General features: G+C 42.3%; 2 protein-coding genes and 1 long non-coding RNA gene across 8 annotated transcripts in view; 2 read left to right on the top strand and 1 right to left on the bottom strand.

Moving 5' to 3' along the window:
• LOC121279879 overlaps nt 1-18,429 on the top strand; it is a 96,373-nt gene extending 77,944 nt beyond the window's left edge. The window contains exon 3 of the long non-coding RNA XR_005943518.1: nt 18,327-18,429. This is a non-coding gene — a long non-coding RNA (uncharacterized LOC121279879). The remainder of the gene's footprint in view (nt 1-18,326) is intronic.
• Nucleotides 1-24,444, top strand: part of LOC121279878 (centromere protein P) — a 401,310-nt gene that overhangs the window by 237,388 nt on the left and 139,478 nt on the right. The gene's annotated exons all lie outside the window — the stretch shown is intronic.
• Nucleotides 1-24,444, bottom strand: part of LOC121279875 (asporin-like) — a 120,545-nt gene that overhangs the window by 66,945 nt on the left and 29,156 nt on the right. For 3 of the 6 annotated variants that reach the window (XM_041191387.1, XM_041191390.1, XM_041191389.1), the window contains exons 6-9: nt 23,176-23,289; nt 20,944-21,037; nt 17,674-17,812; nt 5,849-7,738 (exon numbers count right to left, since the gene is read on the bottom strand). In XM_041191387.1, the coding sequence (XP_041047321.1) occupies nt 7,541-7,738; nt 17,674-17,812; nt 20,944-21,037; nt 23,176-23,289 (545 nt within the window). In that variant the 3' untranslated portion in view covers nt 5,849-7,540. Of the gene's footprint in view, nt 1-5,848; nt 7,739-17,673; nt 17,813-20,943; nt 21,038-23,175; nt 23,290-24,444 lie in introns of those variants that run through there. The other 3 variants (XR_005943517.1, XR_005943516.1, XM_041191388.1) reach the window with 2 other exon arrangements.

The following is a 24,444-nucleotide window of genomic DNA, read 5'->3' as shown; positions in this document are numbered from 1 at the left end:
TTGTGCTGCTAATAATTGATCAAAATATATACCATCAATTTTTTTTTTTAAATCATAGCTCAGAAACCTGATGCATACTGGGAAATCATGTAAACTGCAAATGTTCAGACTACATTGATTGTGTGATGGAAAATTCTGAAAACTGGACATGCTGAGATGTGATAGGTAACTCCCAGTGTTTCAGAGGAAATAAAAAACCAAGTAGTTGAAGGTCATGCTTTTAAGAAAGGCCAAGACCTTGTCATAAAAATCTGAAGGAAGTTATTTCAAGACTAGAAGACAAGGTGTTGGATTTGATAATTGAAGAAAGTGAATGTGATATTAATGTGTAAAGATTAGATGAGAGATAACCTAGAAGGATGAAAGATGAATTATCTAAGAACTTTAGGAGCGAGTCAGCATGGCTTTATGGAAGTAAGATGATACCTGACAAAACTCAGAATTCTTTGAGAAGTTTGCAAACATTTTGAATGAGTCAAGTTAGTGGAGATTGTTTAGCAAAAGCTATGCTGAAATCTAAATGCAGTGTCACATTGGAGGATGGTTCAAAAGTTTGAATGACACAGCATAGGTGGGGTGTTTCTGAAATGGATCAAAAAAGTGGCTGAAGCAGGGGAAGAAATGGGTGATGTGTGCAGATGGATCAGACTGAAGGGAGATAATTAAAAGGATACTTTAGAAATCGATGCGAACGTTGTTGCAAATACATAACTTGGATGTGGGGGAAGAAACAAAACTTTGTCTGCTGATTACAAAATGTAAACATCAGGGAACAACCTGATCTAATATGGAATGAACTGAATAGATTGTGGGCTTGGGCTGATAAACGGCAGATGTCATTTAATATGGACAAATGCACTCATGAGATCGGGAAAGAGTTAATTTAAGCTAAATGACATTATTTACTATTATGAAATAGATTCTATAAGAACAATGTAATACAAGAAGTTAGAACAATGGATTCTGACCCTCACCTCAGGGAAGAGATGCAGTCAAGAGAGTGAAGCCAGAGCTGCAACTGTCCCAGTTACTTTTGGCAATTAACCACCTTGTGCTGCGCATGAATTTACAACACATAATTAGCAGCTTACAAGCAGCCACACTTAGTCCATAAGGCTATCATGTGTGGGATATAAATTTCAGGAAGTTTTTACTTGTCACTAGTTGCAGCACAGTGAAATAAAATGAGCTTTAAACCAGTTACTGTGAGCATGAATTCACAACACAGAACAGCCCATAGTTTGCTATTGATTGGCGGTGTTATTGAGAAACCATAAAAAAAGACTAATAAGGGAAGTGGATCTACGGTAGTGAGGGTGAGGAACATTGTAGATACTGTAGGCAACATCTGGTTGGTGAACGGGGGCGTGCGTCCTGACATCACCCCCCATCATTTAGATTTTCAGTTTGGCTGCATGCTCACCGAACTGTCGATGGCCTATTAAGGCCATTAAAAAAGTAATTAACCTGATTGATGGACCTGCCCATCCAACCTTAATGTAGGCAGACAGGCCAGGAGCCCAGGTGGGCCTCGAAAAAAGCATGAAATCTCATCCACGGGCGGGATGAGGTTTCATGAGGGTATTTAAATTTTCATTAAAGGTTTCAATAAAAGTTATGGACCTGTCCCAACTCATGTGACTGTGTCACATGAGGGGACATGACAGGGAAATTTTTACATACCTTTATTTAAAGTTTCAAATTGGAGACGATCTCCCTGAGGCAGCACTTTGCCTCAGGGAGATCTGTGCACGCCTTCGCACGAAAGAGCGCTCTCCCGGCTGAGGGAATCTCCCCCCCGCCCGCACAGGGAGCGGATAGTGCTTCCTAGTGGACGTCACACTGGGCAAGCCTTAATAGGCGGGGAGGCGCCCGTGGCCGCTCCTGCACACTCCCCCCCACCCCCGACAGGAGGAAAATGTTGCCCTGTGTTACAGATCCAGAGCTTGATTCTCCTGAGCACAAATAGGTTTTGATGATGGCGACATTTCTTTTTACCTTTATTGGTATAAACATCTCTTATAACATGGTGTGGTTGGGGAGGGTTTAAACTAAATTGGCATCAACCTAAAGAAGCAGAAAAAAGGAATACGGTGCAAAAAGTAGTGAGTGTTGGATAGTACTGGAAAAGGAAGTAGTGCCATATTAGATAGGAACAGGCCACGAAGGACTACAAGGAATACAAAGACAGGTTCAGAATGTATGTATGTAAATACACAGCGTGAATAAGGCTAGTGAGCTACAAGCACAAATGCTGTGTGGGAATATGATACAGTGGCAATAGCAGAAACATGGCTTAAAACTGAAGAGGTCTGGGCGCTTAATATTCACGAATACAAAATTATCAGAAAATTTAGAGAAGGAGAAAGGGGAGGTGGAGTGACAGTACAGATTAGGTACGACATTGTAATGCTGAAAAGAGAGTATGTCCTTGATGGGGTAAGGACACAATTATTTTGGTTAGAATTGAGAAACAAAAAGGATATGATCATGGTACTCAGGATATTTCATAGGCTTCCAAATAGTAAGAGAGAAATAATTAAGCAAATTTTCACGGAAATCACTAGAGATGTGCAAGAACTACAGAATGGACATACTCGGGGATTTTAATTATCCAAGTATAGATTGGAATATTGTTAGAGTAAAGGGTAAGGAGGGGGAGGAATTTCTGTTAAGTGTTCAGGAGAACTTCTTTGACCAGTATGTCCTCAGTCCAACTAGGAAGGTGGCATTACTGGATCTGGTGTTAGGAAATGAGGTGGGCCAAGTAAGGGAACACTTGGCTTGTAGCGATCATTGTATCATAATTATAGTTACCTTAAGGTTTAGACTAGTAGTGGAGAGGAACAAGGAACAATCTAAAGTAGAACTTCTAAAGTGGAAGAGGGCTAACTTCAGTGGGATGAGAGGGGATCCTAGCCATGGTAAAATAGAACCAAAAAATTAACAGGAAAAACTGTATTGGAACAATGGGTGACCATTAAGGTGGCGATATCTCAGGTACGTTTCAACAAGAGGGAAAAGTAGAACCAAAGCCAGGGCTCCTTGAATGAAGATGGAGATTGAGAATATGATGAAACAAAGAGATGCTGTTCGAAGCATTTCAGGGGAATTCTTCAAGCAAGAATCGTTGAGAGGGGAAGCGACGAGCAAATAAGAGAGAATGAGGATGGCTGTTAACTTAAAAGAGTTTTGGATTCACTATTTATCGGCATGTAAATAATAAGTGAGTAGTAGGAGACAGGGTGAGAACTATTATGGACAAAGAGGAAGCTATATGTTTAGAGGTGCAGGGGAAGGCTAGAATACTTGAGTACTTTGTATTGGTGTCCACTAAGGAAGAGGATGCTGACAAAATATGGGTAGAAGCAGAGATGTTAGAGGTAATCTATGGAGTAAAAATTGATAGAATGTGCTGGAAAGGCTGACTATGCTTAGAGTGGATAAGTCTCCTGGTCAGGATGGCTTGCATCCAGGTTGTTAAGAGAAGTTGGGTGGAAGATAGTGGAAGAGCTTGCCACCAGGTGCAAGGGGATTGGAAAGTGGCAAATGTGACACCCTTTCAAGAAAGAGTGCAATGAGACCCCTTGTGACTGCAGGCCAGTCAGTTTAACATCGGTGTCATTGGGTCACAGAAAGAGGTCATTCAGCCCATCAAGCCCATGGTGGGGTATGGTTTTAGAAACAATAGTCAGAGAAAAAAATTAACAGGCATTTGGAGAGGTCTGAGTTAGTTAAGAAGAGCAAGCATAGATTTGTAAAATTCAGTTAATGTTTGACTAATCTAATTGGATTTTTTGATGAAGTAACGGAGAAGGGTGATGAAAGGTAGATGCTGTCTATATGGATTTTAAGAAAGCATTTGACAAAGTATCACGTAAAAAGCTGGTTAACGAAATTGAGGCTCATTGAAAAAGAGGGTCAGCGTCAGCTTGGATAAAAAATTGGCTTAAGGACAAAAACTAGCATGTTATGGTAAATGGTTGTTTTCCAAGCTGGAGGATGGTAGAGGGCGGTCTTCCCAAAAGATTAGTGCTGGGACCACTGCTTTTTTGATATATATATATATATATATATATATATAGAAATTACTTAGATATTGGAATATACAGTAACATTTCAAAATTTGTTAATGATAACAATCTTGGAAGTGTGGCAAACCATGAGAATGATACAAATTGACTGCAACAGGACATGGATAGGCTGGCCGAATGGGCAGATATGTGGCAGATGGAATTTAATACGAAGAAGTGTGAGGTGATGGATTTTGGCAGAAGGGATACGGAAAGAGATTATATAGTGAATGGCACAATTTTAAAGAATATGCAGTGTCAATGGAACCTGAGGGTTTATGTGCACAGAATGTTGAGAGAGTAGTTAGAAAGACATATGGGGCAGAATTTTGCCATGGCGAGCAGGGGGCGGGGCCCGCTCGCTGACGTGTAAAATGACGTGGGATGACGTCGGGTGGAACCCCCGACGTCATCCTGGCCTATTTAAATTTTCAGGAAGGCGGGCCTGCAGCAAAATCAGCTGCGGGCCTGCCAACCTGTCAATGGCCAATTGAGGCCATTGACAGGCTCAATTATACAATTAAAAAACCTGCCCGTCCAACCTTAAGGTTGGCGGGCAGGCCTGGAGCCCCGGCGGCAAATAGATAAAACATGAAACCTCATCCACTGGCGGGATGAGATTTCGTGTAGGGTTTTAAAAAGTTTAATAAACTTATTATGTAAATTATGAACATGTCCCATCTCATGTGACATTGTCACATGAGGGGGACACGTTAGGGAATTTTTTTTTCTATTTTTCATATTTTTAAAAGTGTAAGCGATCTCCCTGAGGCAGCACTTTACCTCAGGGAGATGTGCGCTCTTTCGTGCGCCCGACAGGCAGAAAATTCTGTCCATGGAGTCTTGGGCTTCATAAATAGATATATTGAGTACAAAAGCAGGGAAGTTATGCTGAACCTTTATAAAGCTCTAGTTAGGCCATGACTGGAATATTACAACCAGTTCTGGTCACCTCTTTAGGAAAGATGTGAGGATCCTTGAGAGGGTGTGGGGGATATTTGCCAGAATGGTTTTAGGAATGAAAGATTTTAGCTACAAGGCTAAGTTAGAGAAGATGGAGCTGTTGTCCTTGAAGCAAAGGAGGTTGAGGGGAGATGATGACAGGTTGAGACAGGGTAGATAAAGAAAAGCTATTTTCATTAGCTGATGGTACAAGGACCAGCAAACACATATTTAAGGCTTTGGACAAGAGATACAAGGGGTGAATGTAAGGAAGAACTTTTTTGTGCAGCAGGTGGTAATGACCTGGAACTCTCTGCCTACAAAGGTGGTGGAAACAGAGATGATCAATGATTTCAAAAAAAAAATTAAAAGGGCGCTCGAGACAAATAAACTTGCAGGGCACCAGGGATAGAATGGGGGAATAGGATTGACTGGATTCCTCTACAGAGAGCTGGCATGGACTTGATAGGCCGATTGGCCTCCTCCTGTGCCATTATGACTCTAAGTTTCTATGAATTGTTAAGCCAATAATAAATTGTGTGATAATTTGTACATGCAAAGGGACTTTTTTAATAGATTAATTAAAATTTTCATTGCCATTGATTACATCTTTTGCTTAAAATAGCCTGTTCTATAAATAACTAATCATAAAACTAAGCAGGGCCAAATAAAAACTGAATACAGGATTATTTATACTGACAACTTGATCTGTGAAAATGAACGTTCTCTACAAAGACACAATAAAAACTCAGTTGTATTTTATTAGTTAGATAGCCTTTGGTGGAAAATATGACATCCCGTAGCCACATTTTTCTTAGAAAAGTACTCGATACTTGATTTTTAAATGGTTCTTTATTAATTAAAAGTAATTACATAAGAAGACTAACAAAAGTAATCTTCTATTCGATTTGTTATTACAATACATCTGATAGTAAATTATTTTTTGTGATTCTAGTGATAATTGACCACTTTACGTTGTTTATCATGGTATGTGTGTAAGATATTAAAGTGAAAGTTTTTAAGCAGATTTTTTTTTCCAAGTTGACTTTCTCAACATTTAAGCAAATGTATTCAGAATGACAAGGATATAAGGAAAGGCAAAACAAACCACCATGTTTATCAATACAGGGAGTTCATTGTAGAACAATCATGCAAGGATTTAATCTCAGAATACTATTCACACAAGACAACTCAGAGCCAATATAATGACCAGGGAGAAGTCAAGTTATTTATTATTATTATGATTATAAATTACTTCTGGTTATTGATAGTGGAAAACCATTTTGTTGATGACAATGAAAGGCAGTAGAAATATAATTAGGAGAATGATTGTAACAGTAAAATTAACCTGGGTAGTATTGTACTTTGTAGTGTCAAACCACAGACCAGGGCCAAATCTAAAAATTTGATGTTTTCCTGTATATTGAATGGTATTTTTGATTGGAAAAGGAGCGTTCAAAAGCTTCTATAATTATGATTGTTTGGTAGTCATTGGCTGCTGCAGTTAAATACCAATATACATGCTGAATTGTTTTGTGGAAGCTACCAGGTTACCCAAAATTTGCTTTCCCTACTCTTTTACCATCAATGTACAATTATTTCACCACAACTCTTATTACTGTTACATATAGTCCTGAGAGCTACTTGAATAATGTTGAAATAATATTTAAAAGGATGCCGTTTTATTAAAAAAATGAACATATTTATATATAAACATATAGGATTCTTCTACCGTTGACAGGGAAACACAAAATTAAAGTGGAAATTTCAAACTAGGATAATGTAATTCTCTCCTGATAAAGCCATTTTTTGTGTGAAAGAGCATTGAAATATCCAAAAGTTTGCATTTAGTAATGTGAATTGGATAGAAAAGTGTGAAATTAAGGCTAAAAAATGAAATATATATCTGAATTAAGAGGCGTAGACTGTGATAGAATTCAAATGATGCCTGGTTTCTTGGTTCAGTAAAGTAAAAATAAACAAGGTTAAGAAGCTGACCACTTGCTTACCAGTTGATTCAATATGTGCATTGGACGCCTCTTCCTGAGAAACCAAAATTACACTGTGAGTTGGAATGAAATCAACTATCTTATTGACGCACTTAACTTGTTTCAATTTGGATGGGAGTTTGGAAGAGGAAACACTTGCCTAGACAATCAGAAGTTACAGTGACAGAGAGCCTTATAAGAGCTGAAAGGCAACACTGTACTGTATATAATTGTACTGTACTGTATATAATTTATTTCTTTAAAACTCATCACAGTTGTGTAATTAGTGACTACTCCTGTCCATATAAAAGGCACCAAGGGCAATATTTTATTGGAACGGGTACTTGAAGTGAAATTCCTCTTTTAGCAACTGGGTAACGAATCCAGACTCTGAAATCACACTTTCAAAGCCATGTATTCCCAAGATTTTGCAATTTGTTAATTGTGGAGGAAGACATTCTTTTCCTGCTTTTGTTAAAAAGAATTTCATGCTTTGTGTTATTTAACTTAACGAGGAATAGTGTTTGTGTACATTGTTTATTTTCTGAAATTTCCAAACTGCACTCCATAAGCACCAGAGACGCATCGAAAAGAAGCTGGTTGAATTTCCCAGTGCTTCACTGGATTGCCAAAAAGACTGATTCCACTGTACAGCATCTTCTTAATGCTTGATTCCTTTGGACAGAAGTCATCTACTTCAATTTTGCGAATATTGTTATTATGAAGATATACTGCCTGTTTAAAAACAGATTTTTAAAAAAGCTGAATGTCTGTATTTGAACATTGTAAAAAGCTAGTCATTAGTATTTGTTTAGTCTGGGCTTCCTTTCATAAAATTAAGCACAGTTTGATTCCCAACAAGGAAATTATATTTTCAAATAAGAGACTTAGGCTACTTAGAACCTGAGCAGAAATCCTTTTTTTTTTGGTAAAAATTCATGAATTGAACTTCATGAGCTTACTTTCAGGCCTGTCAAGGAATCCAAACCATTTTCATTTTTGTTTTGTTCTCAAGTCGTGCATCTTTGTCATGATCAGATTTCACTCCTTTCTTTGCTTCAATAAGTTGCAAGAATTGCTTTGCATAATCGAAACTCATCCCTGCACCTCTCCATCCAGGATTTCCAAACTCATCTACTGCTTCCAATTGCATCCACCTTATTACTCAGCATTGGCCAGAACTTTATCAGTTATCTGTCCGAATACAGCGCATCCTTGCCATCAGGAAAGAATTCAATAAGCTGTTGCTGTTGCTTTGCTCAGTTTAATTATGCCCTCCAGTTGAAAGAAGTTGTAGTAAGAGAAGTGACAAAATCCCATTTTTAAATTTGCTGCCTAGAACTAGGTATGCTGGGTGTGTGGGATACTGAGGGTGGTATTTTATGCCCACCCTGTGGCGAGTTTGGAGGTGGGAGGTCATTTAATCAGGCGACATGGTGGCGGGTGGTGACCTCATTACCTTCCTGCCTCCACTTCGAATAAGTATGTGGCGGGAAGGCCCATGGACGGCCTTCCTGTCCTGCCGTCAATTGAAGCCCTTAAGTGGGCAACTAATGCCTAATTAAGGGCCTCATCCCACCACCTTAAACCAGCGACAAGTGGGCCTGTCACTAAGCGGGGAGCAGAATAAGCAAACCTGTGTGGGCCACCTCCATAAAATTCTCCACTGAATGAATGGAATGGGAAAGTATTGCTCTTAATAGTGCTGGGACCAGAGGAGGTCACAGACATGCAAAACTGATAGGCAGAATACAAACTCGATACTCCATATGAATTAGGAGCAGGAGTAGGCCATTTGGGCCCTCGAGCCTGCTCTGCTATTCAAGAAGATCATTGCTGATCTGATTGTGACCTTAATGCCACTTGCTAGTCAAGAATCTATCTACCTCTGCCTTAAAAAATATTCAATGACCCTGCCTCTACCACAGACTCAAAACCCACTGAGGAAAAAGATTTCTCCTCATCTCTGTCTTAAATAGGAGACCCCTTATTTTTAAACTGTGGGCAAAATTGTCTCAGATTTGCACTAAATGTGGTAGTGGCGGGTAAAATGACATTTTACCCGTCGACCGCTTTGGCGGCTTTTCATGCCGTATCATCCCATACCTGCTGCATTAATTATGTATTATGGGTAACACGCCGTTTCCATGGCAGGCAGGCTTTCATTCGCCCGCCATGGAATCATCTCACCGCTTCATCACACCAGGCGCCTTATTTAAAGTGCAGCTGGGAGTACACCTCTTGGTGCTTCCAGCCCACGACTGCTTCAAAAAAGACATATCCTTGCAAGGCCAAAAGACTGCAGTCCCCAGGTTCAATGATACATCCCTCGAGCGCCTTTTGGACGCAGTGGAGGGGTCATGATGTCCTGTATCCCTGCTCTGGCCGGAGGATGGGCAGCAGTCTCAATAATCTGGCTTGGGAGGCGGTGGCAGCAGCGGTCAGCGCTAATACCCTGCAGAAGAGGACAGCCATCAAGTGCTGCAAGAGGATGAATGATCTCCACTCCGCCAAGGTAAATTACTCTTCTCATCACTTTCAACTCACACACTCACAAACCTATCACACATCCTCAGGGACAAAAACAGAAAATGCTGGAAAAACTCAGCAGGTCTAGCAGCATCTGCGGAGAGAGAACCAGAGTTAATGTTTTGAGTCCGTATGACCCTTCTTCAAAGCTCTGAAAAAGGGTCATACGGGCTCGAAACAGTAACTCTGTTTCCCTCTGCTAGACCTGCTGAGTTTTTTCAGCATTTTCTGTTTTTGTTTCAGATTTCCAGCATCTGCAGCATTTTGTTTTTATCTTAGTACACATCCACAGGGCCTTCGTTTACTGCCAGTTCAAGGGACATCACCATACACTCTCTCTCACACACCTTCATTGTTCTCATCCTGCCTATGGGACCACTCACCACCCACACATGCCAGGCATACTTATTATCTGGCCTAGCTGGCATCCTGCTTACACTCTCTCTATCCCTATTTATACAGGATAAGCTGGCACACAACACAACGGAGAGGTTGTAGACTGCTGGAGGAATGCCTGAAATCGAGGTCCTCATGGACTTTAAAAACAGAGCCGTCCAGCTAGCCGGCGACGATCTGGACCATTCCTGTGCTGACGGTGAGGTTGGCAGTGCCCTACCAAGTGACGATCCAGTAGTGCAACATCCATCAGACAACCATGCTGTGAGTAATGTGTCCTGTTCACAGGCCACGCCATGCACTAATTATCTCTCCTTGCTTTCACGGGCACATCTGTCAAACAGCTGACGGCGTCCATGACCCAGGGCCTCTAATCAAGCCCCAAAGAAACCTCTGAAGAGGAATTGAAGGCACCCTCCTTGAAGTCCCATCATAGCACTCACCCACACCCTCCACCAGTGCAGAGACACATACCTCGGTGGGACCTAGCTTTAGAGCACAATCTGGTGAGCACATCACACTTTCTGATCCACAGCAGGCGCAGGTACTTCCCAGGTGTCCAAGGACTGCTGTAGGTCAGAATGACGAGCCTCTGGACTTGGTTATCACACAGTTGCTGGAGCTGCAAAGGCAAACTCGGGAACATCAGGAGGGGATGTCTGCTGCACTCCTTAGATTGCAACGCATGGTGGAGGAGTCTGTCTGCCTTCAGGCTGAGGTGATAGCGCCGTCATACCAACGGAACGAGGTCAACACTGGTAGGATGGCGGCCGGCATGGAGACCTTGATCCAGGACGTCACTCCTGTACTGCTGTGCAGGTTGAATTCCATCACTGATGCCATAGTTGGCCTACAACAACGTGTATGCGAAAGGGGTGTGAGGCAGCTCAATCTCACCCCAGCTACCTCTTCTCAAGGAGTCAGCCAGTGGCCTTTGGTCACCTATAGGGAGGAGTATCAGCAGGTGCACAACCCAGGGCCTCCAATCAAGCCCCAAAGAAACCCAGGTGACTCCGGGAGTGTCCAGACATCTGAATCCCCTCTTCCTGTGCCCCAGCAGCTCTAGCTCCACAGCTCAAGGAGGGTGCTACTGCCAGACAGCTGGTCCCTGAAAGCTGGCCAGGGAGCCTCCAGGTTTCAGCCCTCCAGAGGACGCCCAAGATCATCACAGACGGAGCAAAGCAGTCAGCAGGCTGCCTCCACTTGCGCTGTGGATGTCCAGGGAGCTTCAAGATGTAGCGGCAGTTTTAGGAAGGTTATGAGATGTAACTCTTTTGAGTACAAACACGTTTCCATCTGTTTTTTCAGATGAAGTTACATTGTTTCATAGTTTGCCATTGTGAGATTTGAACTCTTGATCTTGGGATTACAAACCCAGTACCATAACCACTTGGCTATTTAGGCCAAGCTTAGATGTAACTCTTTTGGTACAAACCCGTTTCTATCTGTTTCAGATGAAGTTACATTGTTTCATAGTTTGCCATTGTGAGATTTGAACTCTTGATAATCTTTTAAATGAAAACCAAATCAACAAAATTGGGATAAATCAGGCACAGCCCCTAATTCAGGTCAGCTGTAAAACCAAGAACAAAGTTTAAAGGAAACTTACAAACTTTAAATCAAAATGTGATTAAAGGGGTCAACAAAACACCCCAGTCCCCGCGGTGCCCACCGAGCACGGAAGGCCTCGAGAGTGCCAGCAGACACCGCGTGCTCCTTCTCCAGGGACATCCGGCAGCGAACGTAGCCGCGGAAGAGGGACAAACATTGAACTCTTGATCTTGGGGTTACAAACCCAGTACCATAACCACTTGGCTACAGTTGCACAGCTTGGGCATGGGTGTTAATCACTTGTATGTAGTGTTCGCTATTGTCAGTAAACTCCCAAGAATGTCTCCCTGCCTATGGCTCCTTGTTCTGATGAGCAGTGTTTGTGTCATTCAGATGTGAAACCTTTCTACACAAGATAAAGGCAGGTGTCTCAATCCAGGGCCTCTTCCCCATTCTTTGTTCAGTCTTCAGACCAATTGATGGTCCAGCCTCACAGTCCCTGGACACATTACTGATGCCTGCACCTCAAAGTGCTTGTCATTGCTGCCAGAATGTTGTGATAGGTGTCACAGAGTACTGTCATTTTCTCTGTGTACTCTCAGCATCTTTAAGGTGGGGCTGGCTCCCATCTCCTCAGCAACGCTGTGATCCTGAAGGGGTCAGGTGCTGAAGGTGGATAAAGGATCAGATGCTTTTAAAGTTTCATGGCTGCATCTCTATGATATGACCCTGATCACAGAGTACAAGCTGCCCTTGCCAGACAGGAGTCAGACATTCTCAGAGGCTATGTGAAGATCTATGGAGTGTCCCCTCATTGCATGTCCTCACCATCCTCCTGCAATCGAGTGACTATTAGGGCCTCCACTGCATCTCCATGACAGGAGCATTGTCACAGGGGGTATGTGCGCTGCCATTACCCAGACAGGAGTCAAATGTTCATAGATGCAATGTGAGGATATTATGGTGTCTCCTCACTGCATGTCGTCATCATCCTCCACAAATCTAGCAGCCTTGAGGGCCTCTCGAGCACCTGCCTCGTCTGGTCAATGCGAGGGCCTCATTGCCATCATCGTCGCCTTTGAGGACCTCCTCACCCTCATCACCATCGACATCTTCCTCATCGGAGGAAACTTCCAGCTCCTGCATCTCTTCCTCAGCCAGCTCTTCTCCCCGTTGCAGCACTAGGTTGTAAAGGGCGCAGTAGGTGATGATGATACGTGACACCCTCTGTGGACTATATTACAGGGCTCCACCAAACTGGTACAGACACCGGAACCTCATTTTCAGCATCCCGAAGGTTTGCTCCACCAAGGTGCAAGTTGCAACACGAGCCTTGTTAAACCTTTGCTCTGCTCCAGTCTGAGATCGCCACACAGGTGTCATCGGCCAGATCCTCTGCGGGTAGCCCTTGTCTCTGAGGAGCCATCCATGCAGCCCCTGTGGACCCTGGAAGATATCAGGGATCTATGACTGACTGAGAACGTAGGAGTCATGCACACTTCCTGGAAACTGTGTGCAGACCTGCAGGATGTGTTTGTGATGGTCGCACACCAGCTGCACATTCAATGAATGGAATCCTTTGCGGTCTGCATAGTTGACCGCATGTTGCGATGGAGATCTGAGTGCCACGTGAGTACAGTTGATGGCACCCTGCACCTGTGGGAAACCTGAGATTTGGGCAAATCCAATCGCTGTTGCATCCTGGCTCTTCTGGTTATGGGCAAAATGCACAAAGTTATGTGCTCTCACGACGGTGGCATCTGTGACCTCATGGATGCATTCGTGGGTGGAGGCTTGTGATATCCCACAGAGGTTACCTTTGGAGCCCTGAAAGGAGCCACTGGCATAGAAATTGTGCATGCTGTCACTTTCACGGCCACTGGCAGTGGATGCCCTCCATGTCCACATGGTGCCAAATCCTACAGTAGCTGCTTGATGTGACTGACCAGTTCCCTGGATATGCATAGTCTTCGGAGACACTGGCTCTCTCGGCCAACTGCAGGAATGAAATGTGACGTCTATAGATCCTGGATCTAGCTAGGTGCCGACCAGCGACAGCTGGCTGTAGCTCTTCAGTGGCGTGTGCGGAAGCCACAGTCACCCCTTCTTCCAGAGGATGCTGTTCCTCCCTCTGTGCAGTCAGGTGCAGCAGCAACTCTCTTCCACATCATCTTTGCTCTCTATACGCCACAAGGTATAAAGCTATATCACCAGGCTGCAAGATCCTGATGTACTGCAGGATGAAAGAGAGAGACGAGTGGGTTAGCATGGGTGTACGAAGAACCTATCTTAGTTAAGTCTGAAGGCCCTTTAACACATCCTGGAGAGTGCTGGCTTCCATTTGGATGGCCAGAGATTAGTGCGCTGCATGGCTACCCGAAATCCCACCTTCCTCTGCCCCATCCACCTGACCGATTAGCGGCAACTTTGCCCATTGGACTGCATGCTGTGCTCTCAGCTCAGGCGCAGACATTCTCCTAACCCGCGCTACAAGGCTGCACTGTTAGCTTGAACCATGGGGAAGACTGATCCAAACCGGGATGATGACATTGCAAGGGGCTGTGAGCACATCCACCAGTGACTGCTCCACGTTCAGCTTTAGCAAGGAGATTGTCCAACGTTCCCAGTCATCCAGCTGTTCTGCAGTCCACTAAAACACTCCTTAATTTGCAGTCCGTGCCTGAGGGGTGAAAAGCTGTAGAGCACTTGCTGGCACTTTGATGCCTCTGCATTGCTTGAGTGGGCAGACAAGCTAGAGGCCTGACTCCAATTATATCAATGTGGCTGCGCCTGAACTGTGTCAGCTGCAGAGGAATGGTCATTTTATACAAGGGATCCCTAATGCATGGACACTTCCCACCCCCACCCCACACACTCTTGTGCACTGTCTTCAACTGCAGGGCAGCCTTTGCCCCCTGCACCCAATGCGCCTCAATCTTTAAGCCCAACAGATGACCCTCGTGAGCACTCTGCAATGTTACTGTGCACCCACCTCCGAGTTCCTCTCAAAGTGCATCTCGCCAATTACACACCTTTTATATGCTATTGTGAAACACATCAATGTGCAATCCATGCAATTACGCTGATGTGGGCAGACAATCCAGTGGGGGGATGAGTCCAAATGATATGCTGATGTATTACAATGAGGTTCCCGACGTCCGAAGGCGGGAAACATGACTCTCCATCAACGGGCCAAGCAGACGATTGCAAACTGGTTTCACGACGTTGTGAAAATTTTTGGCCTTCTCACCATATTATCCGCTTACACCACCATATACTCCCGTCGCCAGCAGACACAGATGATTCCGTCCTGTGTCCCCTAGTTCTAGTTGCTCCCAGAAGGGGAGACATCCTCTCTGTATCCATTCTGTCAAGTCCAATCAGGATCTTACATGTTTCATTAAGATCAACTCTCATTCTTCTGAACTCCAGTGAATAGACTCAACCTGTCCACACTTTCCTCATGAGATAATCCTCTCATCCCAGGCATCAGTCAAAAAAGACCAGCTGGTACATTAACTCTGAGCCATACAGTCATGAAAGATCTGATGGCCAGTGACATCACATGATTCTCCTGCTCCTTTCACCACTGCCAGCTTGATTGATGTTTCTTTTAATAATGTCAACTTAGTAGAGCAAAACAATATTAATTTACCAGTAAATTACTGCAAAGCATCTTTTTAAATGCCCCTTCCCTGTCCGCACCACCCTCACCTCCAACAGGTGTGAGGTGTTCATGACTTCTTTGTCACTAAGATTGAGGCAATCCGATCAGCTGCCTTTGCTGCGTTGCTCCCTTCCACTAGCCCACCTGGCCAGACTTCCTTTAATGCTCATCGCTGCTCTAACCCTGAACTCACATACTTTTCTTCTATCTCCCCTCATACCCTCTCTAAACTCATCTTGTCCATGTACCCACCTCCTGTTCCTTTGATCCAATTCCCATTAAACTACTGATTACCCAACTTCCTTTCCTGGCTGATATTAGCTGATATTGTAAGCAGCTCTAGCTCTTCAGGTGCTGTTCCTTTGTTCCTCTTCCTTCAGAACTGCCATCATCTCTCTCCTCAAAAAACCAACTCTCGAACCCCTCCATCCTTGCAAACTATTGCCCCATCTCCAAACCACCGCCACCGCCCCCCCCCCCCCCCCCCCCCCCCCCCCCCCCCCACCAAAACAACCCACCCCCACTTCTTTTCCCAAGTCCCAAAGTCCTTGAATGTGTTGTTGCCTCCTAATTTTTTCTTTCATGGGATGTAAGCATTTTTGGAAAGGCCAGCATTTGTTGCCTAGCCCTAACTGCCCTTGAAATTAATGGTTTCAGAGGTCAGTTAAGAGTCAACCCCATCGCTGTGGTTCTGGAGTCACATATAGGTCAGACTAGGTAAGAATGGCAGATTTCCTTCCCTAAAGACACATTAGTGAACCAGATGAGTTTTTACAACAATCAATGGTCGTTTCAAAGTCACCATTGCTGAGACTAGTTCTTAATTCCAGATTTTTTTAAAAAACAATTGAATATAAATTCCACCAGCTGCCATGGTGGGATTTGAACCCATGTGCCCTCAGCATTAGCCTGGCCCTCTGGATTATTAGTTCAGTAACATTACCACTATGCCACTGCCTCTTAAACCCATTCCCATCTTTCTCGGAACTCTATGTTTGAATCCCTCCAATCAGGTTTCTGCCCCTGCCACAGTACCAGGAACAGTTCTTATAAAAGCCACAAATAACATCCTATGTGAGTGTGACAAATATAAACTTTCCCTCCTCGTTTTGAATAGCCCAGCCTTTGACACGGACGACCACACCATCCTCCTCCGATGCCCTCCGCTGTTGTCCAGCTGGGTGGGACTGCTTTCATGTAGTTCCATTCTCATCCAACTAATTGTAGCCACAGAGTCACTTGCAATGGCTTCTTTTGCTGCTCCCACACCATTACCTCTGGTGTCCTCCAATCTGTCCTTGGTTCACTTCTGTTTTTCATCTACATTCTACCCCTTAGTGCCATCATCCAAAGGCACAGCGTTAGTTTTAACATGTATGCTGATGACACCCAGCTGTACCTCACCACCACCTCTCCCAATTCCTTAATTAAATTATCTAAATTATGCTAAATGATCAAACTGTTTATTTGACATCAAGTACTGGATGAGCAGAAATTTCCTCCAGTTTGATAGTGGGAAGACTGAAGCCATTGTTTTTGGCTCCAAACTCCGTTCCATAGCCACTGACTCCATCCATCTCCCTGGCAACAAACTGAGGTGAAGCCAGTCTTTTCACAACCTTGGTGTCATGTTTGATCCTAGGATGCTCTTCCAAACTCATATTTGTGCCATCACTGAGACCACTTATTTCCACCTCCATAACATTGCTCATCTTTGCCCCATCTCAATTAATCTGCTGCTGAAACCCTCACCCATGCCTTCATTATCTTTAGGCTGGACTATTCCTAGCTGGTCTCCCACATTCTACTCTCTGTAAACTCAAGGCCATCCAAATTGCTGCTGCGCAGGTCTTAATTCGCAATGAGTCCCGTTCCTCTCACCCCTGTGGTTGCTGACTTACATTGGTTCCTGGTCAAGCAACGCCTTGATTTTAAAATTCTCATCCTTGTTTCAGAGTTCCTCCATGGCCTTCCCCCTCGCTATCTCTGTAATCTCTTCCAACCCCACAATCCCCTGAGATATCTGTGCTCCTCTAATTCTGGCATCTTCTGCATTCCTAATTATAATTGCTCCACCATTGGTGGCTGTGCCTTCAGTTGCCCAAGCCCCAAGCTCTGTAATTCCTACTACTGCCTACTCTTCTCTGCCTCCGTAACTCGCTTTCCACCTTTAACATACTCCTTAAATCATACTTCTTTGATCAGGCTTTTAGTCATCTACCCTATTATCTCTTATGTGGCTCAGTGTCGTACTTTGCTTCATAACGCTCCAAGAAGCACCTTGAGACATTTCACTATGTTAAAGATACTATATAAATATAAGACATTGTTTTAAAGGTTTTTACCCTGTTTGAATAGATTTTGTTCTTTCCTCCCAAAACCTAATTCTATTATTTTGCAAAATCACACGTTCATGTTTTGTTTATCTTTTTGCCTTTCACAAAATGCTTCAGTTTTTCACAATTATTGTACAAAAATGTGGAAATAGAATAAAATATATAAATTGAAGGAACTATTTGTTATTTACCTGCAGATATTTCAGTTCCTTTATACTGGCAGGAACTCTACTAACTTTGTTGTTCTCCAAATGAATCTGTCTTAGATTAGGAAGATATGCTAAACTTCCATTTTCAATCTCTTTAATTTGGTTGTAGGACAAGTCTAACCTGTAACATGAGAAAAACGTGACTATATATTCAGTACATGAGACATACATTTCATAAAGAGCTTTGTTGATCATCTTGCTCCTAAGTATAAACCCATTCTACTCCATGTAGGTGATGACGTAATAAGAATTTTTAGATTCAAGGGTGTTATTTTTACCTGTCACAAACTCAGCCTGGAGTCTGACAGAAAAAACTGATTATATTTATTGGTTTCTCTCCTCATGCTCTTGGTAGCACTATTAAATTAATCATCTCTTATCTAATAAGACTCTTGTGAGATACCTTATATTGTGCCTTCTGAAAGTTCATATATGCTACATCTACTGCATTCCCTTTATCTATCCAATCAGCCACTTCACAAGCTCCATTGAATTAGTCAAACATAGTTAATCTTGTTTGTGAACTGCAGTGTGGAAGATAAACAAGTTTGCTTTTTTGTTTTTTGGTTGAGAGTGTAGTTTCTTTGCATCATTTTTCCAGTTGAAATATTTAATAACTTTTTGTGTCCATTAAGGCAAAGACCTGGGGAATGAAATATCGTTTCCACCAACACCCACTTCATTAGACCTCTTTGCATTCGTTTGAATTTTCCACTCCCCAAACCAGCAAACTTAGTTTGTGTGAGTATCAATTTATTCTAAACTGTGGGTGATTTTATGTTGTAGCTTAAGAGTTAGATTTTAATTTCTCCAATTCATCCCAATTACAACCCTTATAACATGTCAGAGCTTGCCGTTATTAAACAGTAAAGTGGACAGCAATCTCCTCTTGTAATGGTGTTGGTTACAGAACGTGTCTGTTAAGGAAGTCTTCATTTGTTCTGTACAGTTAAGTCCCACGATGTTTGAGGGTTACGTTCCCGCGAAACTTCGTAAATGGCAAAATCGTGAACAGGAACATGCTTTTGTATGGGACTCATTTAGATAGGTTCCAGCCATCTGAGGGCAGCAAGGGTTTTGGCAGTTACTCTAGAACAAATTGTTCTCACTATATCTACTCGCATGCACTTCTACCAGGGATAATGGTGTGGAGCAGGAAAGCTGATTTCTAAGGCCAATTGTGCCAATTCATCATTGCCCAAGTTGAGATCAGCTAGATCACCCAATTACTTTTTTTTAATTCATGAGATGTGGGCCAGCATTTTTTGCCCTTGTTGAGAGGGCATTAAGAGTCAACCACATTGTTATGGATCTGGAGTCACATGTAGGCCAGACCAGGTAAGGACAGCAGATGAACCAGATGGGCATCATCATTAATTCCAGATTTTTATTAAATTCTGCCATGGTGGATTCAAACCCGGGTTCCCAGAGTATTACCTGGATCTCTGGAATACTAGTCCAGTGACAATACCACTATGCCACCGCCTTCCTTCACTGAATAAACTCACAAAGATGTCAGTAAGTGCACTCTGTGAGTAACTGACCCCAACTTGCTGTACCCTCCATTTTAACATAGCATTCCAATCCATCAGAGTTCCTTACTAATGTTTCAATACGCCCAAGGTCATGTCTAACAGTGTTAAATTTGTCAGAGTATATCTGCTTCAGCTTTCAAAGATCTTTTGCAAGATTAATTAAAGATAAAACTGATATTTTAGGGTAAATTATCAGATCCCACACTCGAGCTGTGCTCAAGGGGTGTACTTGTCAAAGAATCAGTACAGTGATTCAGACATTTCCAGGTTAATCCTTTCATTCAGGCTGCACTTCAGCTGCAACCATTCCAGCCTCTGCTGCGTCATGGCTACCGTCTCCAGGAGGAGAGAGGGAGCAGAAAACACAGATAAGCGAACAGTGCTCATGTGATGGATGATGCGGTGTACAAAGTACAAAGCGCAGGTAAGTGAAAATACAAACAAGTCACGAAAGGCGGGAGCTTACTGTATGTTAACAGCAAATCTTTATTAACTACTTACAACTATATACTTAGATACAGTAAAGGATACAGGCAAGGAGCTTTCTCCATGTCTAGATCTTAATACATCTCTGGCCAACACTGCTATGACTAGCTCTAGGTCATGTGCATTCTTACATCACTGTGTATGCAGCAATGTACTCAGTCCAACATTAACCCTTTATATACTAGACCCTTATACTACACTTCTGGCCTCTGCACAAACGCAGTTAAATATGGAACTCAGAGCATTGCTGTCTGAGCTGCCTTCCTCCTCCACTAGCTGTGCTATACTGATATCTTGTCGAGAGATTTAGCATTCACTAACATTCAGTGGCGTGAAGTTGGGATACTTATCCATTAGATAGCCACACAACACACCAGAAAAAGTTAGGGCTTGTCCATTCAATGGTAAGGTAATTCTTAATAGTGTGTTAAATATTAATTCCTGCCAAACAATCTCTATAGCACTGAAAATCTACGTATATAAATATGGAGTCTCGTTCCTTCAGATTTAAATTAATGTTGGAGATTTTAAAAATTAAAAACTTTATTAAAATATTTTCTTTCTGTCTCATTTATCTCTTAATTCCATTTTTCTTTTACTCCCTTTTAAATTGAATTAAATATTCTAACACTTCCTGGTTGAGAACTGTGTGCCTCATTAAGGGTCCTTTAATCTGGTTAGAAAACATACTATTGTTTGATAAAAACAAAAAAACTGCGGATGCTGGAAATCCAAAACAAAAACAGAATTACCTGGAAAAACTCAGCAGGTCTGGCAGCATCGGCGGAGAAGAAAAGAGTTGACGTTTCGAGTCCTCATGACCCTTCCGAAGGGTCGTGAGGACTCGAAACGTCAACTCTTTTCTTCTCCGCCGATGCTGCCAGACCTGCTGAGTTTTTCCAGGTAATTCTGTTTTTGTTTTTTATACTATTGTTTGCCCTGTTCACACAAACCCCAGATCCCCTGAAAGAGCATCCTGCTGCTCTAGCTCTCTAATTACCACAAATTCTAGTGCAAATACCCATAGGAAGTATGCGGGCAAGTATCATCTTGTTCACCGCTGACTGCAAAATCTGGGCCATTTTAATCTATACTGCTATCCGTTCTCTTCCTTCTCTAAGTTGTTTTTGTGTTTCCCTTTGTAATTTCTCAGTTTGCAAGTACATTCAAAATAACACCTCTGATGAATTGACATCACATTTGAATTTTATTTTAAAGGAAAAAATGTTACCTGTACAAATCTTTGTATCGTCTAAAATCCTCAAGTTCTATTGATGAAATCTTATTGTGATCAAGGTACAGCTCATACAGGTTGGAAGGTAAATCTTTGGGTGCAAATTTGAGCGTATTAGTATAAAAAAATCACAAATATAGTTGGCCAAGTGCAAATAATTTCTGGACACTTTGACATGGAACAGAGATAAGGCATGGGCCTGGAGTTGAGGCTTTGATGGACATCTTCATCGGAGACTATTGGGTGCAATGATGCATGGTCATTGAATTGCTCAAGTTCTCTGACCAGCAGTTTAATAATCAGAGATCACATATTGCAGGATTTTATTAAGGGCACAATTTCAGTCTTGCAGACAATGGCTAAAGTGCAATCTGTGTTTTAAAAGTTTCAATAATGGAATTAGCAGGGAACTAAGCTAGTTTGAGGTTACACTAAGTAAATTCTTTCAAGTTTGTGTTTGGATGGGAAGCAAGTGACATCTTTGTTATTTTAAGTAGTTGGAGAGGTTAGAGAAATATATATATATATATCACTCTTAAATTGCTGATCATTCATAAATCTTAGATAAGTAAAAACAACCTGTTAGTTTAAGAAATTGAGTTCTCAGTTTTAAGGAGTAACTATATCCAGCCAACATTGCAAAGCGAGACAAATTATGTGGCAGCCCATGATATATTCTAGGAGCTGGTGTACAAAGTGAATATTCTCTGCTATAATGTCTGTGTTTCACCATTATTCACTTAGATACTCAGTGGAACAGTGTGAACTTCAGATTGTTGGGGATATGCCGATGAAAATACTTAGACTACAATCCAAAAAAAGTTTTTTTTTTTCCCACTGGTATACAATCTCTCTAATGTCTTCAGGTGGCTAGTTACTTGGAACACATCAAGCTGAGATAAGCTTTCAAACTTCACAGGATTTTTAAAACTCAAGTGGAATTACAATAAAACTTTTATTCAAACAAAACCTACTGGATGCTTGTATTTTAAATAAATAGCTTTACCTCTTGGATACATTTCACAGATATAACATTTGTTACAAAGCTTTTGTGTATCAATTCAATCTGGGACATTTCCTGTCAGTAAACCTATTTTTAAAATCCCATTATAGAAAAAAATGTACCTTGCTGCATCATAGCCAAAAGATGTTTTGTTTTTGCTATTTTGACATAGAGTTCTTGAAATAGATGTTGAATTTCTCAGCACTGACTAGGAATAGATGTGTATTGGCTAAGGTGTTGAATGAGCAATCCAGAGGTCATAAATTTAATAAATTTGATCATTTATGAGCTAGCACCATATAAACTGCCAACCTGCTGTAAATGAACAATTGGTTTCCTCATGGCCTTCAAGGAAAAAGAAAGATTTATATTTATGTAGCGCTTTTCACTACCACCAGATGTTTCAAAGAGCTTCACAGCTAACGAAGTAGTTTTGAAGTGTAGTCACTGTTATTCTGTAGGAAATGCAGCAACCAACTTGGCACAGCAAATTCCCTTAAACAGCAATATGTTAATGAACTGATAGTCTGCTTTTTTATGATGTTAGTTGAGGGATAAATATTGGCCAGAACACCAGGGATAACTCACCTACCCTTGTTCGAAATAGTGCCATGATTTCTTTTACATCTACCTGAGAGGCAGGTGGGTCTCGGTTTAATGTTTCATCCAAAAGACAGTATCTCCAACAGTGCAACTCAGCACTGTACTGGAGTGTCAGCATAAATTATTGTGTTTAAGTCCTGGAGTGAACCTGAACCCAGAACCTTGTGACTTAGAGGCAAGTGTGCTATCAACTGAGCCATGGCTGACAGAATCTGCCATCTGTACCCAGTCTGGCCTACATGTAAAATTGAAAGACCTGGATTGTTTGGTTTACTTATCTTTTCTCCTGCCATCCACTTTCCTTCATTGTATCAATTAATGTGGTTTATTCATGGAAGGTGTATGCCTTGCTTACTGAATTCCCCTCTGCTGTAATGAATTGGTCAAACACTGATTAGGCTCCCTTAGTTAAGATTTGCAAATTGGCTGAAGACTGTAATTTTGGAGTAGTCACAGGTGAAGGTACAGTTTCTGGATGGGGAAAGCCATTTACAAACTGCTGAAACTTTGTGCTTTTGGCTTGTGATATCCAAAAATCTCGACCTATCCCCTTTGAATATCCTTACCTGTTCATTGCTCCATAAGAAATACCAGTAGTAAATGAAATCATCAAATAAACTTACTCTTGGGAACTGAAGATAGTTTTGCCTGTGAAATTCGTATGTAAATCAGTCTCACCACCCCATCAAACGCATCAGGTTCTATGCCAGGAGTATCAAGTGGATTTCCACTCATTTCTGCAATTGAAGGCACTAGTTATTAACAATTTATGCCTCAGTATAAAGTCAATTCCCATTTTAACATATTTGCGAGATTAATACACAGCTTTATTTCCACATCTGGGCACATTTTGATGGGGGATGTCAGGACCTTGGTGGGGTGCAGAAGACACTTACTGAAATGGTACCAAGGATGAGAGACTTTAATTACCTGGACAGAGTGGAGAGGCAGAAGAGACATTTGATAGAAGTATTGAAAATTTTGAAAGGTTTTGATAGAACAATTAAGGAGAAACTGTTTTCAGTTCTTGAGTCTGGCAACAGAGGATACGAATAAAGGTAATTGGCAAAAGAACTAGTGATGAGTTGATTGGTTTTATTAGTAAGTCATTGTGATCTGGAGCGGGCTGCCTGAGGAGATGGAAGTAGATTCAACAATAACTTTCAAAAGGGAATTGGGTAAACACTAGGAGGAGAAGATTTACAGGGCCACGGGGAAGGGACAGGGAATGGGAAAATTTAATAGTTCTTTCAAAGTACTGGCAGAGACCTGAAAAACCAAATGGCTGCCTCCTGTGCTATATCATTCCAACATTCGATGATTAGTCATATGGTGGAATTTAATGTTCCCAACTAGAGACGAGTTTGGAAGCAGTGGGGAAGGTGCCATTTGATTGGGCAGGAGAGTGCCAGGTAGGTCCCTGCCTCCTTCCTGCCTTGCCACCTGGAGGCCAATTGAGACCCTTAAGTAGCCACTTGCCACTTTTGCCTGTGGGGGGTGGGGGATGGTTACTCCCTTGTTCTCAGGCCCTCTTTTCCCATTGGAGAAACCTGGCATCAGGAAGGGGGGGACCGGCTGAGATTCATCCCCTGCCCTTGCTTCTGAACTCTGCTCCTGAGCCCTTGCCAGTGACCCCATCACGCCCACACTCAACTATATCTGGGGGTACAGTAACAATTCTTGAGGAAGGCCTGTGTATAATACCAACAGTGGTCACAGCTGCTGGTGGCGCTGCCGGCCAACGATTAGCTGGCAGCTCTCAGAGATAGGATTCTGTCCTACTTGGGGCTTGATTGCATGGGAGACAAGATGCTGTCCAGGTAAGTGCATGATTACCTTGTAATAGCAAAGGGCCTCCCAGAAAGAAGCGACACAGGGTTCTCACCAGTTCT

The sequence above is a fragment of the Carcharodon carcharias genome, chromosome 7 (assembly GCF_017639515.1).
Source record: "Carcharodon carcharias isolate sCarCar2 chromosome 7, sCarCar2.pri, whole genome shotgun sequence".
Classification (NCBI taxonomy): domain Eukaryota; kingdom Metazoa; phylum Chordata; class Chondrichthyes; order Lamniformes; family Lamnidae; genus Carcharodon; species Carcharodon carcharias.
Note: the sequence above shows the minus strand (reverse complement) of the source record. Positions and strands in the feature narration are given on the sequence as shown.